Source organism: Geospiza fortis, unplaced genomic scaffold (genome assembly GCF_000277835.1).
Source record: "Geospiza fortis unplaced genomic scaffold, GeoFor_1.0 scaffold362, whole genome shotgun sequence".
Lineage (NCBI taxonomy): Eukaryota > Metazoa > Chordata > Aves > Passeriformes > Thraupidae > Geospiza > Geospiza fortis.
In genome coordinates this window covers 570,091-584,804 of record NW_005054464.1, presented here as the reverse complement: position 1 = coordinate 584,804, position 14,714 = coordinate 570,091, and the positions used below count along the sequence as shown (strand labels likewise).

Below are 14,714 nucleotides of genomic sequence, written 5' to 3'. Positions count from 1 at the left end.
TTTCCCTGTTTCCCACATATTTTCCTGCCTGTCCTGCCAAAAGCTGCTTGTCTTCATAGAATCATAGCTGAGGACCAAGCATTGATATTTTCTGTGACAATTGAGTTCAGGAAGGGTAAGCAAATGAATCTTTTCGTAAAAATATTGACTCCAAAATAAAACCCTTGTATGTTTCCTCATTTGTAAAGGTGGTTCAGACAGCTAAGATTTCCAAGGGCTTGTTGAAATGAGTGTGTTTGGTTTATATTTCTGAGGACTAAATTTTTCTTCAGTACAGATATAAAAATAACTTATGAAAAGAAAGAGGGATAATTAGGTGAAGAATTTTTCTCACTGTATACATCTTGAAATTGGAACCATTAAATTAATTTCTCCTCTTACCTCCTTACCCACTCCTAATGAATGCTGGTGCAGTGGGTTCCAAAGCATCTTAAAATAAACCTAATTTATATCTCCAGCAAGCCTCTGTTGAACTTTAATTTCAAAAAATAATTGCATTTCATTTGTTACATAGCAGAATTGAAGGTATCTCTTGTGAGTTTTCAGATATTTTGATAAAATTATATCACTAGCTGGAAAATAAAAATTAAAAATGTGTTTCTTATCTTGTACTTTTTCCCATCTTCTCAGAAATTATTATGAGCTCCAGGTAGATTGTGATGACTTTTATTTTGGTAGAGTAGTAATGAAGTATCTAAACCAGCCTGACATTGGTTTAAATTTTCAAACCTATAGACAAGTTTCCAAATGAAAAATAATTTGGAATCTAGCTTCACTTGTTAGCTGAATTTTAACATTGCTCATGCCTTGAGAAGCTGTTTTCTTTTAAAAATGCTGTAGCAACTTTCAAATAACAGCTTTTATATTCCCACTGCTGGCCAAGGCGGTCACAGGCAGTTCCTGCTCCCAGGCTGGTACTGTCTCCTGTGTACTTGGGACTTTTAGCTGGGTTTTAAGGGTAGGCCTGTACATGCCAGAATTATTTCTGAAGCTGCATCTGATGATTTGGAGATGCATTTGAGTGGGTGATAGAGTAGACATAGGCGGCAAGAGAAGAGACCTAGGGACAGTGACAGAGGCAGGTATTGCAGAGAACTCCAGAGGGCTGGGGAAGCAGGAAGAAGTGCTCTCTCTGTCTCTTGTGTTATTAAGGAGTTGCCCTGAGGAAAGGGTAACAGAGTCGGGCAGAAGAGTGGAGGTTTGAAGCTGCTCCTTGGGCCAGAATCTGGGAAAGGAGGTGCCTAGGTTTGCTTCTAAGTCATGGAAAATTCTAGGAAGATCTGTGCAGTGTTTATAGGCTTCGTTTGTGCAGCCTGCTACTTACAAAGAGATTTGAGATTTTCAAGAGTGATGAGCCTCTGAGATGATATAGAGGGGGAAAAACACTGTAGATCCGTAAGAACCCACACTATTTGTTGTGTGGTACCAAGTTTCTGTGTGGGAGACCAAAGATGTCTGTAACTATCTCTTCAAAAACTTTTTTTCTTGATGTAAACTGTCACAAAAATTATTTTTACCCCCCTTTTATTAGTATATTTTAAGGAATATATGTTTGTTGTGTTTGCAGCCTTAAGGTCTACATCAAAATGACTGGATAACCACTGCAACTTGGCACTTGCTTGAGGAGGGCATTTAGGAAGTAAAATATTCCCAGGAGATGAGAATGTGTGACTTGGATTTAGATTCAGTAACTTTTTTTGTTTTCCAAACATTCCAGTTATGCACTCTTTTCACACACAGCATGTCATATTAATCTATTGCAAAGTACAGGTTTTAAAGCAGTGGTAAAGGGGAGGATAGTAATCTTTGAAGGATGTGGGGAGAGACAAATACAAATTTTGGAGTTAAGTCCTAAAGCCACAGAGGAGATGTAAAAAGAGGGCAAACTCAACAACAACAGTCTTCTGGACTGATGCCAACCACTCAGAGTCTGTATAAATGTGAAATCCTAACGGCCCATTTGCAAATGGCTCATTTGCAAACTGCTTGACCATCTCTTTATTATTCCTTTGTTGGTTTAAGTCCTCTCAAGGGAATCCTCCTTAAGACTAGAAGTAATCAGTGTACTGAGGATAATGAATGCCATTAAAAATTAACAGTAGAGTCCAAGAAACTGGAACTGTAAAGAACAGCAATAATAGTGATAGTATTTGAACTGGACAGTGGCACAGTCCAAGTGGCTGTTAAAAAGACTCTCGTGACAGCATTTCCCTTTAGTGTAGTGGGATGCAGGCTAAGGCAGGCAAAGAAGTGAAATTTATAGGAGAAAAAGTATGAAGTGATCAAGCCTAGGGCAGTATGTTTATCTGCATATACACAGTAGTATATGCAGATAAACATACTGCAGAGATTCTCCGATGCTTCAGAGAAGCTCCCTGCAATCAAAAGCTATTTTAGCTCTTGAAGGCATTGCTCAAAAATTAAAATTCAGCCTGAACACTTCAATGCAGAAGCATTTAAATTTAAATTTATATTTATATTCATAATTATAGTTATTTACTCACAGACATACATAGGAAAATACAGATTTTTTTTAAATAGGGACCACATCTTAGTGCCTCGCAAGTTTACTGCTCCTATTACTGATTATGTAAGACACTTCCCTTAATCCAGAATAACCAAATTAATTATATCCCTTGTTTCCTTTCTCACTCTTCTGGAGAAGAGCAAAGGTTACATACCTGAGATAATAGTGATACATAACAAGCCTCTTTTTTTCAAGCTAAATTGCACTGCAAAGACTGGGGCTGTTATTCTGTTCCTATATACCAAGGTACTTCAGGACACTAACACAGTCCATGTGATTCCACTCTGAGAATGCACCTAATGGAGGGATTGCTCAAATGGTAGTTCTAGAAACCGTATAGGAGTTGGTTTGCTTATGTCCACACTTTTGTTAAATCAAATAACAGCTCTAATAAAATAATTTTGAAAAGTTAAATAATATTTGAACGCCAACTTCAAGGTAATGGTGCTAGGGACACAGCTTGACACAGATGTCAAAATCAAAAGCACTTGGAGGATTAAAATATCCATAGGTCAGGCTTGGTATGTACACATTCAGCAGAAAACTGAGAACAGCCTGCCAGTCTTTTACTTCTCTTTCTTTCCTATTCTGAGTTTCAGTGCCTGCAGTTTTATTTTCACAGTGTATCTGCCGGCTTTGAAAAGCTGAAGCACTAAAGCCACACGTGTCCTCCTGTGAATTATTGCTATGCTCACATCCAGAGCGTGGGTACTGCTTTTGGACTTAGAGAGGCACGTGTGACACCTGAATGCCCTGCAGTTCCACAGAACTTGAACTTCCAGGCTTAATTATATTTAACTTCCAGGCTTAATAATATTTAACTTTACTGCTGCAGCAATCTCTGTAAAAGCAATTCAGGATAACAGCTTACAGTTCAAAGGTGCAGGGCCTTGGGTAACTGCACTTATGCAAAGCTATACACATGAAACTCCAGTTAAATCCCCTCTTTCTCCTATTTCAGTTCAGTAAAATCTAAAACGCTTGGTGCCCCCCAGTGTCTTTACCAATTATTGCTGTTTGTTAAGACTTGCTGTGAATAAAAGTATTTGCATCCAGACATGAATGCAAAATACTTCCAGAATTTTGGTTTGTGACTTACTTAAAAATTTTCTATTTTCCCTTCCTTTAATTTCTTTCAAATTCCTGAAAAATTATTTTGTTCACGAAGTGGACATAAGTACCTGCTATAAAATGCACAGCTTGGGTCTGGAGTTTTCTAGAACAAACTTCTCACACCAAGCCAGATCTTAAATGTTTGCTGTATTCAATTCTTACCCAGATAAATTTTGATGAAATTCAGCTAGTGACAACTGGACAGTTGTGAAATTCTTGTCTCATTGGACATGATTTGTTTTATGGCTTTGTTTTCCAAGACATGGTACATGCAGTGCAGAATTCTGTGGAGTCGTGTTAAAAGACATGTTTTGTTAAAGCTATAGAAGATGAGGATAGGAGGATACAGTAAAAGACCATTACAACTCCTGTGCCTATTTCACATACGCTTTTCATGCACTTATTATGCATACAAGTATCTGCATGTATGCAGATAGTCCTGGTTGGATTTCACAGCAGTAAATTCACGTTCTGCATATTAGCAGAACATTCAAATGCCTTGGAAAGGATTGAGGATTTATTGGTCTCATTCCTGACTCAAAGAGCTTTCAGGCTAATTTTAGAGGGAGATGATAAATGGGGGTAACAAACAGCAGAGCAGAAGTGGTAACAACTGGCTGGTTACATAGGGTACTAGTAAGCCAAATATGAAGGCTTTGAAGAAATATTTTTATTTGATCTAAACTGTGTTTTTCTATTTCAAGAAATAAAAAAACACCAGAAAGCTATGATTAAGATTGCAAAATGTGTTGACTTTTTTTCTTTTTTTCCCCTTTTCTGTAGTTTCTGTTTTGTCTTGTCCTTTTGGAAGAAGTTACTGTGAGATGATACATTCCACACTTAACCTTGACCCAAAGTAATATGTTTCATTTTTGTTTAATAGTCATCCTTGAACTTACAAAAAGTCAAAGTGCAAAAGCATGGGCTTAATTGTTTATTTTTGTAAAATTATTTGCAACCGTAAATATATAAAAGCTAAAAAATCTTTAAACATGACTTTTAGGTGTTTCAGATAATTTTTGGTATAGACTGGCTATTGCATGAAGACAAACTATAATTAAAATGGCTGGTTTCTGTTGTTGCCTTACCTTTTTTGGTTGGTAGTTTGGTTGTATTTTTTGGCTTTTTCTAGAATAGTGAACACTAAGCTAATGATATAGCCAGTAGGAGGGGGACTGGAGAGGATATTGCAGGTATCTGATGAGGATATGTGTTGGTTCTTTGAAAGTACTTTTAAAGTAATTTTCTCTTTGAAAGAAAGCAAAGAAAAACATGGTATGAGTATGCAAGTATCACTGACTAATGATAAGACTTCCCAGCTGGTTTTTAATATGTCTGTTGGTTTTTTTCCTATTTATTTGAATTTTGGTTTCATCTGCTTCAAAATAATTGCTCTAGCTTTGTGCCCAGTGTCATCCTTTTTTGCTTCAGTAACTTCTCAACAGGTTTGCTGAGATTTGCTGTCCATTTTCTTGATTATACTGCCATCAACTTTTTTTCAACTGAACCTGAGCACCCAGGTCAGAATAGTGAGCAAGTTCTCCCTTTCTTTACAGATTTCTCATATTAAGTGAGCTATTCTAAAAAGCGTATCTTTCCAGCTCAATTTTCACTGAAATTGTGACAATTTTTCCCCTGTATATCTGTCCACTTCCCCCTTTCCCTCTAATGACTTCTGGATTCTTTAGCCATTCCCAGCCAAAACTAACAGTGGTATAAAACCTAAAGAAGAATTATTAAAATTATTACCTCTTAATGTGGTATCATATCAAATTGTGCTGAAGTGTCTCAAGAAGTAGACCAGCACTGCCTAAGACAGACTGAGATCCTAATACAGCGATGGCTCCATATGGTCTCTGGGAGTCATAAATGGGATGGAAGTTAACACAAACAGATGGGAATATGTGAATATTATCACACAGCAGCAGAAGGAACAGAGCAAAGGAATGGAAAATACTTCAGCACACCTTTTCTCTTGGTGAATCAAATGTATTCAATGCAGATACTCTCTCTCTTCTCAGCACATTAGGCTGTCGCATCAGTTTGAACACTTAGTCCTTCAGGATGAAAGGTTCGAGATCTGTGCCGAGGTTGTTTTGGGACTGGTCTGCTTCCGGCTGAAGGTAAGGCAGCTAAAATCTCCCATTTCCTCTCTCATGGTTTACAGCAACACCAGAACCTGCAGCTGAATACAGTCTTTGGAGTTGATTATTTTTTAAGGAAAGTAAAGAGAGTTTGTTTAGAACAAAGCAGATGAAAGAAAAAAGCTTTAGACAATTTTGTTAAAATTGTATCAAAAGCCAAAGAGAAATTAAAGCATGTTAAGGTATGGAAACATACAGTCAAGGCAAACAAATGTTTAAACTAGTCATATAAAATGACTTACATTCTATGTGTAAGGAGCTTTGATAAAGATGACTGTTTCAGTATATTTCCCTAGACTTCTGAATATGGTGTGTATTACTTGTTTCTTGTCAAGTTAATTTCTTATGTGTATATATTTAATATTCAATTTTATTAAAATACTAAGATAAAAATCAAAGCACTAAATACTTTTTAAAATTGTTTTCTTTAAAGATTGTTTTTTCATCTATAAAATTTGATGGTGAAACTGGGAAAATTGAAGTAAGATGTGTTTAAGAACAGATTACATGGGAGGCCAGCCTTCCTGGTCTGCTTTTTTTATTTGCTGAACATGATCCTTTTGCCCTGTTTGGCCTTTTATTCCCCAAAATCTCTCAAAGTGCCAAGTTCGTTGATGTGGAGACCTAGCCCAATGGAAACTAGAAAATTCATTCTGTACTTAGAAAATAAAAGCTGCAGTAGTTGGGAGAGCTCATTTGTTTCAATCAGCCATTAAAAGGGGATCAGTGTCCCAGTTTAGGTAAAGAACTAATTTTCTAGAGGAGCTTGCAGCTAAAGCCTCTGCAGAGGACTGGATTGTAACACTGAATCTGACCACCAAGCAAAAACATCAACAGCACTAGTGTTTTCTAGTTAACATGATACCTAAATGAGCTTTTTAGCTTTTCTGAAGGCTTCCAAGCACATCTTTTCTCCTTCTGGGTAGTTTGTTTTAACAAATTCTTTTCTCAGTCATTCAGTTGCCCCAGTTACCTGAGTTTGATGCAAATGTTTGAAGAAACTAACAAGTAAATAATAAAATAATGGTGAGTTCACCTGGAATAGGAAAATGGTTTTGTTTGAATTTATAATGTTTAAAATAAAATTTAAAAAGACCCTGTGTTTAAGGGATCAGACAGATTACAGAATGTAGTTTTTTCAGTCAATGGAAACATGAATATAATCTCTCTCCTAACAAGAACTTTTTAAAGATGTTGAGGGATAGATTCTGTGGCTTTTATTGCTCAATAACAAAATGTTGGTTGCAGTCTGCTCTCTCACATGGAACAAGCAAACACCAGTTTTGCAGATCCAGACACAGCTGTTAGTCAGCGCTCTACATTTACTTCAAAGAAACAAATCTGGTGAAATAGAGCATAGCAACACAGGAATTGTCACTTTTGATCAGACCAGTAACTCATCTACATCTGTTCTCCTGTCCCTCATGATTCAGAGGAAGAAATCACATCTAAAGGGAAAGAGAATTTTACAATAGGAGGTAAATAATGGACCTTTAGCAAAGAAACCTTTGGACAAGTTGTAGAATAAAGGCCTGATTCCACTGAAAACCAGTGTTAAAAGAGCAGTGTATTTATTTCTTGCCTACCCTATACAAAAAAAGAAAAAATAACCTAGCAGGATTTCAAATTAGGAGGGTTTTATAGCTATTTTAACAGCTTTATTTGCTGTTTATATCACTCCTTCAAAAATCTTTCTGTCATTTTTATAATTCAGAAAATCATATAATTCATATAATTCATACATCTTAGAAGCAGGATATTTGTAACTTTTATGTAGTCACAGCAGGATTAAGGGTCACAGGACTTGAACTATATAATACTGTACCACTGTAAAAGTATGATTTTTTTTTCTCTTACTTCCTTTGTTCTTGAGAGCCCTTTTAAATTTTTTTTTTTTTGCTTAGCTGTAACTTTTAATTTTTTTCCTTTCACACTGTTGAGCAAATGGACTAATTACCTATGACTTTCATATTATAATTATTTCATCAAATATGTCATGCCAAAGGGTTAGTTTTAGGCCTCCTTGTCATGACTGCAGATGAATACAAGTCAAGCTAGTAATTTCTCCAAGGGGGTGAGAATGCTGTCTTCTTGAAGCTCACAGACTCAATCAAAGCTGCCTTCTCAAAGCTCTGGGAGAGGATTAGTCAGTACCAACTTCAATTTGACATGACACCTGAGTGTCACAGCAGCCCTAAGGTGGAGCTGTGAGAGTAGAGCAGAAGAAAGATAAATGAATCTTTCTCCTTCCTCCCTTCACTCCTGCCAACTTAACATCATGTAAGTGCTTGTATTGCCTGAAAGTCAGTGCTGTGCATTTGATATTAAAGGCAAGGACTGTCATTTTAATAATGCATTGCCTTTGATAAGAAAGCAGGACATCATTGTCAGCAGTGACTGACCTGTAATAGGTGGGGACTTACAAAACACCAAAGTTGGTCCATTTTCTTAGTTAGAAGCATTTCAGTCACATCAATATCTCCTAGAAGAGTAAGGCTAAGCCATGAATTTTAGGACTTCACACCAAATTCATCATAACTTGTGCTAAGACAGAACAAAGTTTTGACTTGGGTTCAACTCTTAATTCTTAATATGATCTAAAAATGTGAGAATGATACATTTACGCTTGCTGCCAGTAGGAAACTGTCTGCTTTGTGCTTTGGCTTTATATGGAAAAGGCTAAGCAGAAAAATCACAATTGGATTTCAGAGAAGGTGTTTTCTAGTCAGGGTGTTTTCAAGAAGACCAATGCTGCCACAATAATGCAACTGCTGCTGAACAGAGGGATTGCCCATTTGCAATTCTTCTTTCACAGTCAGTGCCCAGTAAGGGGGCACTGCAGTAAAAATGCAGATGCTCCCAGAATCTCTTGCAATTGTGTATTGCCATCGGTGTAATAGAAAGAGTAAAGGTTGCACAGTACCTAAGGTACTTCATTTGATGGATTCTGTGGTGGGTAACTCCTACAGAACTTGAGGCAAATACTTTTTTAGGGTTTCCACTGATCATATGAAACCTAATTACACCAGGGATATATTAATTTTTTTAATTAAGGGTAAGATTTCATATTTAAAAGAATCTCACAGCAGCTATGCTTAAGTGAGGAAAGTTAGTATAGCTCACTGCAAAACTTCCTCCCATGTTTGTTTGATTAGATCCAAGAAGAATGTAATAACACAGATACAATAATGAATGCTTTTAACATAGCTCACAACCTTAGGTCACAAAAAAGCAGTCAGCTATCACAAATGCCCCAGTGTGAGCACTGCTTCTAAACTGAAAGTAATCCCTAAATCTCTTTGTGGCCCAAAACTTCTCTCTTACATCATCTTCTTTTTGTGATCCTTTGATGGCAAAGCACTGAGATGAGAAGGTGACTGCTTGTTACTGGTGCTACTTGAGCTTGGCTGCTTGGTGGGATTTACACTTTCATGAATTGTTTCTGAAATTCATTGCCATATCCATTGAATTACAATGATTTCAGGGCTCAAATGAACTAAATGAGGCACTTCTAAAAAGCATAAATGATGCCAAGAAGATCCATCTGGTCCCGTGCCACCTGCGAGAGAAGTTTGTGCTACGCTTTGCTATTTGTTCCCGCACAGTGGAATCCACCCACATCAAGTTTGCCTGGCAGCACATCTCACAGCTGGCAACTGATCTTCTGAAAACATGGGAGCAAAACCACCACCAGCAGTAACAGCAGTGAAGTATAAGTGGAGATGAGGTAATTAACTGGCTTTCTCTGTGTTGCCAAGTTTTATTTTAGGTGCAGGTGGGAAAGTCAAACTATGAAGGGAAAAAGTACAAAACCTGTTGTTATATAGCCCAGCTGCAGTAGCAAAATCCTTGCCAGCAAGTTGAGTGTAACCATAGCCATTCCTTCTCTGTACTGTAGTTTCATCTTGCTTGTTTCCAGGATGCACATAGCCAAGGAGAATTGAGCTGTCATTTCTTACCAGTTTGTAGTCAAGAGCATTTGTTCAACCAAGTAATGGAAATTGAAGGGTTGGTGCTCCCTCCATTGTCCCCATTCACCTCTAGCACACCCCCTCTTTCTTCAGAGATGAAACTGAGAGGTCTTATAACCAATTTAACATTACAATGACTGCAGGAAGAACCCAGGTTGGGGAAGTTTAGTTCAGGTTCTAAATACATTGGTATCTGAATAGGCATGCACAAATGTTGCCAGGATTTGGGGCACTATCATATCATGATACACTTGCTGCAGGAATTTTGTAAATTAACAAAGGACAAAGGACTTCAAGACTTCCTTCACTGCGTAGCCAGACTTAACAGAATGAGCACTAACTGATTACTAATGATGCTTCTGGCAGGTTCTCTACCTTCTCCTAAATGGTTTGCTTTTCAAACAGCAATTTTGTCAAATTCCAGCAAATAGGTTATGCTGGCTATTGATTTCCAGATTGATCATTCATAATGAAGTCCCTGAAAATCTCCTCCTAAAGAGTTTTGTCAAATGCTATGTGCTACCTGGTATTCTGTATTTCTAGTCAAGTTATTTTCAGCAGAGATTACTTGAAAATTGTCTGTAAGATGTGTTCTGCAAAACTGAGCTGTGATTTGTTTTTATGGCTACCATTTTGATTGCTTCATGGTGTAATAAATCTTTGACAAAATGTGCTAAGAAATGTGACATCAAAAATATTACTCTTAGTTTCTCAAATTAGAGTAAGCAATGGCAATAAAAATAGGAAGTAAGAGAACAAACCCCCAAAATCAGCTTTGGTGCCCCTATCAGTGGTTTTCCTCCATTAACAGTGATGAATGGAAAATTAAAATACTGGAAAACCTCTTTCTGAGCAAGTCAAATCATATATATTTGACACAAACCATTGGTACATCATCCTGTCAAAGGCAGGCACAGTAAAGAGCTAAAATGAAAGTTAGAGGTGAGAGTCAGAAAAATATCACGTCACAAAGTACTTTTGCCATTTTAAAAACATAAATTCCAGACAGTTATTTCTGTGTAAATAAGAACAACATAAGTAGCTGCTCCAAGAAAAATAATATGTAGGATTCATTTCTACATTTGCATTTCAATCTTCCTTTTTAATGCTCATATTAACTTCTACAGTCTGTTGAGCAATGTGCACAACTATTCATTCAGTTTTCCTCCTCCATGCCTTTCAAGCATACTTCCTACAGTTGAGAAGTTGCAAGTAGACCAGGGAAAATGGATCAGGACAGTTAATTTGGCACGTGGTCTGCTCCTACCTCTGTCTTTCCTGATCTCTTCCTTCTGGGATGCAAACTGGGAAGGATTGCTATTTCCATAAGGAACTGATTTCCCAGGTAACAGATGGAGAAAGGGATAACCAATGAATTTGGTAAAACCCAGGAACACTTAAGCAGGTGACTGACACAAGACATTACTGTCAGCTACAGTGTCAGAAATGTTGATAGCATCATTCTCTTCAGCAGAACCAATGTGAAATTCAGCCTTTCTGTGGTAGCACAATGCAGTAGATTGGTAGACTGAAGAGAGTGGAAAATGCTGGCAGTCGTTCTCTTTCTCTGCTACTATTTTTTTTAAACAACCTTATTCAGATCTCATGACCTGGAAAACAGTTTTCATCCCTAACATGTATCTTCCACACTGATACAATTTTACAACTTTTACATTATGAAAACTCTAGAATCTTGGAGCCAAAGAATTACATGTTCTCTGTGAGACAGACCAGGATTTTGTACCTGAAATATATAACCAGAACTGTCCAGGAAAAAAAAGAAAAGAGAGATCAGATTTGGATCACAGAGTAAATCCAGGATAATTCCACTGAAATGAAATGGAGTTGCTTTGGGCTTAGGTGACTATAATTGAAATTAAAAATCTGACTAATAAGTATTGGAAAAGAAAGGCCTAAGGTAAGGGACCCCTAAAATGAACATAAGAAGATTCTGCTGGAAATCTGCTCCATGGAAACCAGAGCACAGATGAATGATGCCTCTGTGAGCCTCAAACTGCTGTAAAACTGGGATGCAGGCAGGATGCAGACCCAAACCTACGAGAAGTGAAATGTCCCCAACAGCCCAGAATAAGACATAGATCCCTTTAGACATTTGTGGGAAAATACTGCCAAAACTGACATTCAATTAAACATTTTCCAGTATCTGGATATCAGTTTTAAAAGTGGTTGTTTTCCAGATACAGAAACTCTTGTTGGCAAAGAATTTAAGATAAAGGCTAATTTAAAATATAGATGGAGTAAAAGTTAATTTTGGGGTTTTTTTTAAAGAGGTGTTTAATAAACAGCAGTGATGAGACCCATGGAATTACATTTCCCTCTGCCTAGCCCAGTACCGAAACCTGAAGTTCAAGTTCTGGTTTTTCTGAAATTCTAGAATGATCCAAGTATGTAACCAGTGAAGGCCTTCATAGTATTCAGTCTCTCATACCTTCTTTTCTCCATGTGATAATTCCTTCTTAGACTGTTGACATTAGGTCATCTGAAAAGGAAATATGGGCTGTGTAATCAACTCAAGAAGAAGCATTGAAAGGAACATTTATAAAAAGAACATAACTGCTGTTTCTGTTCTGTAGCTTTGCAACGTGTCTGTAAGTGAGAAACACTGTATTTATGAATAGTTAATGTTAACCTGGATTTATTGTGCCTTGTCTGCAAAAGCTAATATATCCTGTGCCTGTGATGAATACTGTTTGATATTAAGAGTAATCAGAAAATCCCAGAACTGTGCTTTAGTAGAATATCCACATCTCAAGGAAGACTGCAGCTATTAGAGAAAGAGGGGAAAACCTGACTTTTACTTTCAGGAACCTCAATTTATTTTTTTTAAACTAGCAGAGCACAGTACTTACATTCTTAATGACAGATTATATTTTATTACTGATGGTGAAATAATGAAAATGTATGTATTTATGAAAGTATTGGTAATATATTATAGTCTGAACTGCATTATAATTATTAAATTTTTAATTTTTTTCTTGCATTTACATACAAGATTCTGCTCATGGCTGTTGTTGTTGAAGTACTACTCTTCACCATATGTGATGAGTAGTAATCACATGGAAGTTGCCTTACAACAGCAGTCTAAACCTTGAGATATATACATGTGAATTGCTCAAAGACAGAAGCAAATAAGAAATAAAACTGAGGATCCTGAAGACCAGGGTGGTTGCTGAGGGCAGGTTAAATAACCATCAATGGATAATATCTGTATAGCATATGTAGAGTTTCTGTGTTCTAAACCGAAAATAATCAGAAGTCTAATGCTCTAATTATGATTTGTGAGCTGTTGACTCCCTTTAAAATCTGTACCCAAAACCTCCTGAACACACATATAGGTTTTAATTGGCAATATAAATAAACTAAAACAAAACTACAGCTATTGTCTCTTTGTACTTAACTAAGCTTTTCTTGTCTCATTCATGCCAGATGCACTGTAAGAGGTCCAACTTCCCCACTCTTATCAAGTCAGTGCCCTGATTTTCACCACCAAAGACTTTTTTTGAATGTGTCCTTCAAATTATTTTGCAAATGGGAGTTGGCAAATTTTCCTGCAGGAAGTTTCCTCCTCAGCAACAGGAGTCTGAAAAATACCTGGCCATATCTAGAAGGGCCAGTGCCTACCCTTCTGCCAAGTTCTGCACAGTGCTGCAGCTGGATCTCCCACTGGAGCCACCTGCCCAGCTTCGGCTTTGGTTTGTAGCTCTGGTGCCATCCAGTAGGACGGGGAAGGGGCCCATGACATCAGTCCTGCCTGGCTGCAGTTCCCAAGGCTGCTGTGCTCCCTGCCTCTGTGCAATCCCAGGGAAATCAGGCAAGCATGCCTCAGGAGAAATTTGATGGCAGCAGTGCCACACGCTATTTAAATGTTAGCCCACCTGGGTCTGAGATGATAGCTTGCACACCAGCACAGTTAGCTTAATGTGCTGTCTGCACTGATGGCATAACAAGCCTGATGTATAACAAAAACCTGACAGTAACTGCAGGAAAGGTTCCTCACGGGAAATAAAATGTTCACCCACACAGAAGTGTCTCCCTTAATACCAGAGGTGTAACTGCAGCTTAGAGTGCTTATTTGCATCTAGACTGGTGTGCTAATTTGAACGTGGGTTGGTGTGAGCCACATGGGGACTCCACCACCACATTCAGTTCGTGGGATACTTCCACATGGACCACCAACTTTTGCCCTGTATAAGAGAGTGTCAATCATCTTGTCCTTGTCAGAGCTGTTCTCCCAAAAAGGGCTGTGCAGCAGCTGTTGTGAATTTCAGGAGTGTTAGAAAGCATCCCCATCTGACACAGCCGTGGTGGTCCTGCAGCGGTGCCACAGGGGTGGAGATGAAATAGGTGACCGTGGAGGTCAAGTGCTCGTGTGCCTAAGGGCCAGGTACCCATCTCTGGCCGCGAAGTCACCACCAGGGTTAGGGCTCTGCGCTTGGGCCGTCATTCAAGGCACCTCCCTCCTCTGGAGCCCGTCCTGCACGGAGTGCTGCTGCCAAGGACACAGCCCGGGATGCCACTGGCCTGGCCGCCTGCGAGCCGAGCAAAGGGCATCCAGAGGGTCTTCGACTGCCAGGACAGGAACAAACAGCGGGCAGCTCGGGAATGCTGGTGGGGTGCCCTGCTGTTTTGGGCAGCCAAAATCGAGTTTGACACAGGAAGAGCCACAGCAATCCTGCTCCTTAAATCACCGAAGTGAAGGTAAAGACCTCGTCTGCCCCACAGAAATTGCAGGTCTCCACATTCCCATTTTCTTCTGCCACTGAAAATGGCCTGGACAGGCAATAAACATGACAGAACCTGTTACATTCTCTAGCCTCTCCCTTCTCGGCTGCTCTGACCTTCCGCTGACGAACCAAGCCCTGACCAGAAAGGATTTTCAGAAGGGTGTGAGCGGGGATGGCAAGGCGCGGGAGCCGAGACACCGGCACCGGGGGAGAG

At 38.6% G+C, this 14,714-nt stretch overlaps 1 protein-coding gene across 1 annotated transcript in view; it reads left to right on the top strand.

The window, feature by feature from the left end:
• Nucleotides 1–9,484, top strand: part of DDC (dopa decarboxylase) — a 52,205-nt gene extending 42,721 nt beyond the window's left edge. The window contains exons 13-14 of the mRNA XM_005427977.2: nucleotides 5,662–5,763; nucleotides 9,269–9,484. Of these exons, the coding sequence (XP_005428034.1) occupies nucleotides 5,662–5,763; nucleotides 9,269–9,484 (318 nt within the window). The remainder of the gene's footprint in view (nucleotides 1–5,661; nucleotides 5,764–9,268) is intronic.
• Nucleotides 9,485–14,714: the final 5,230 nt, after the last annotated feature.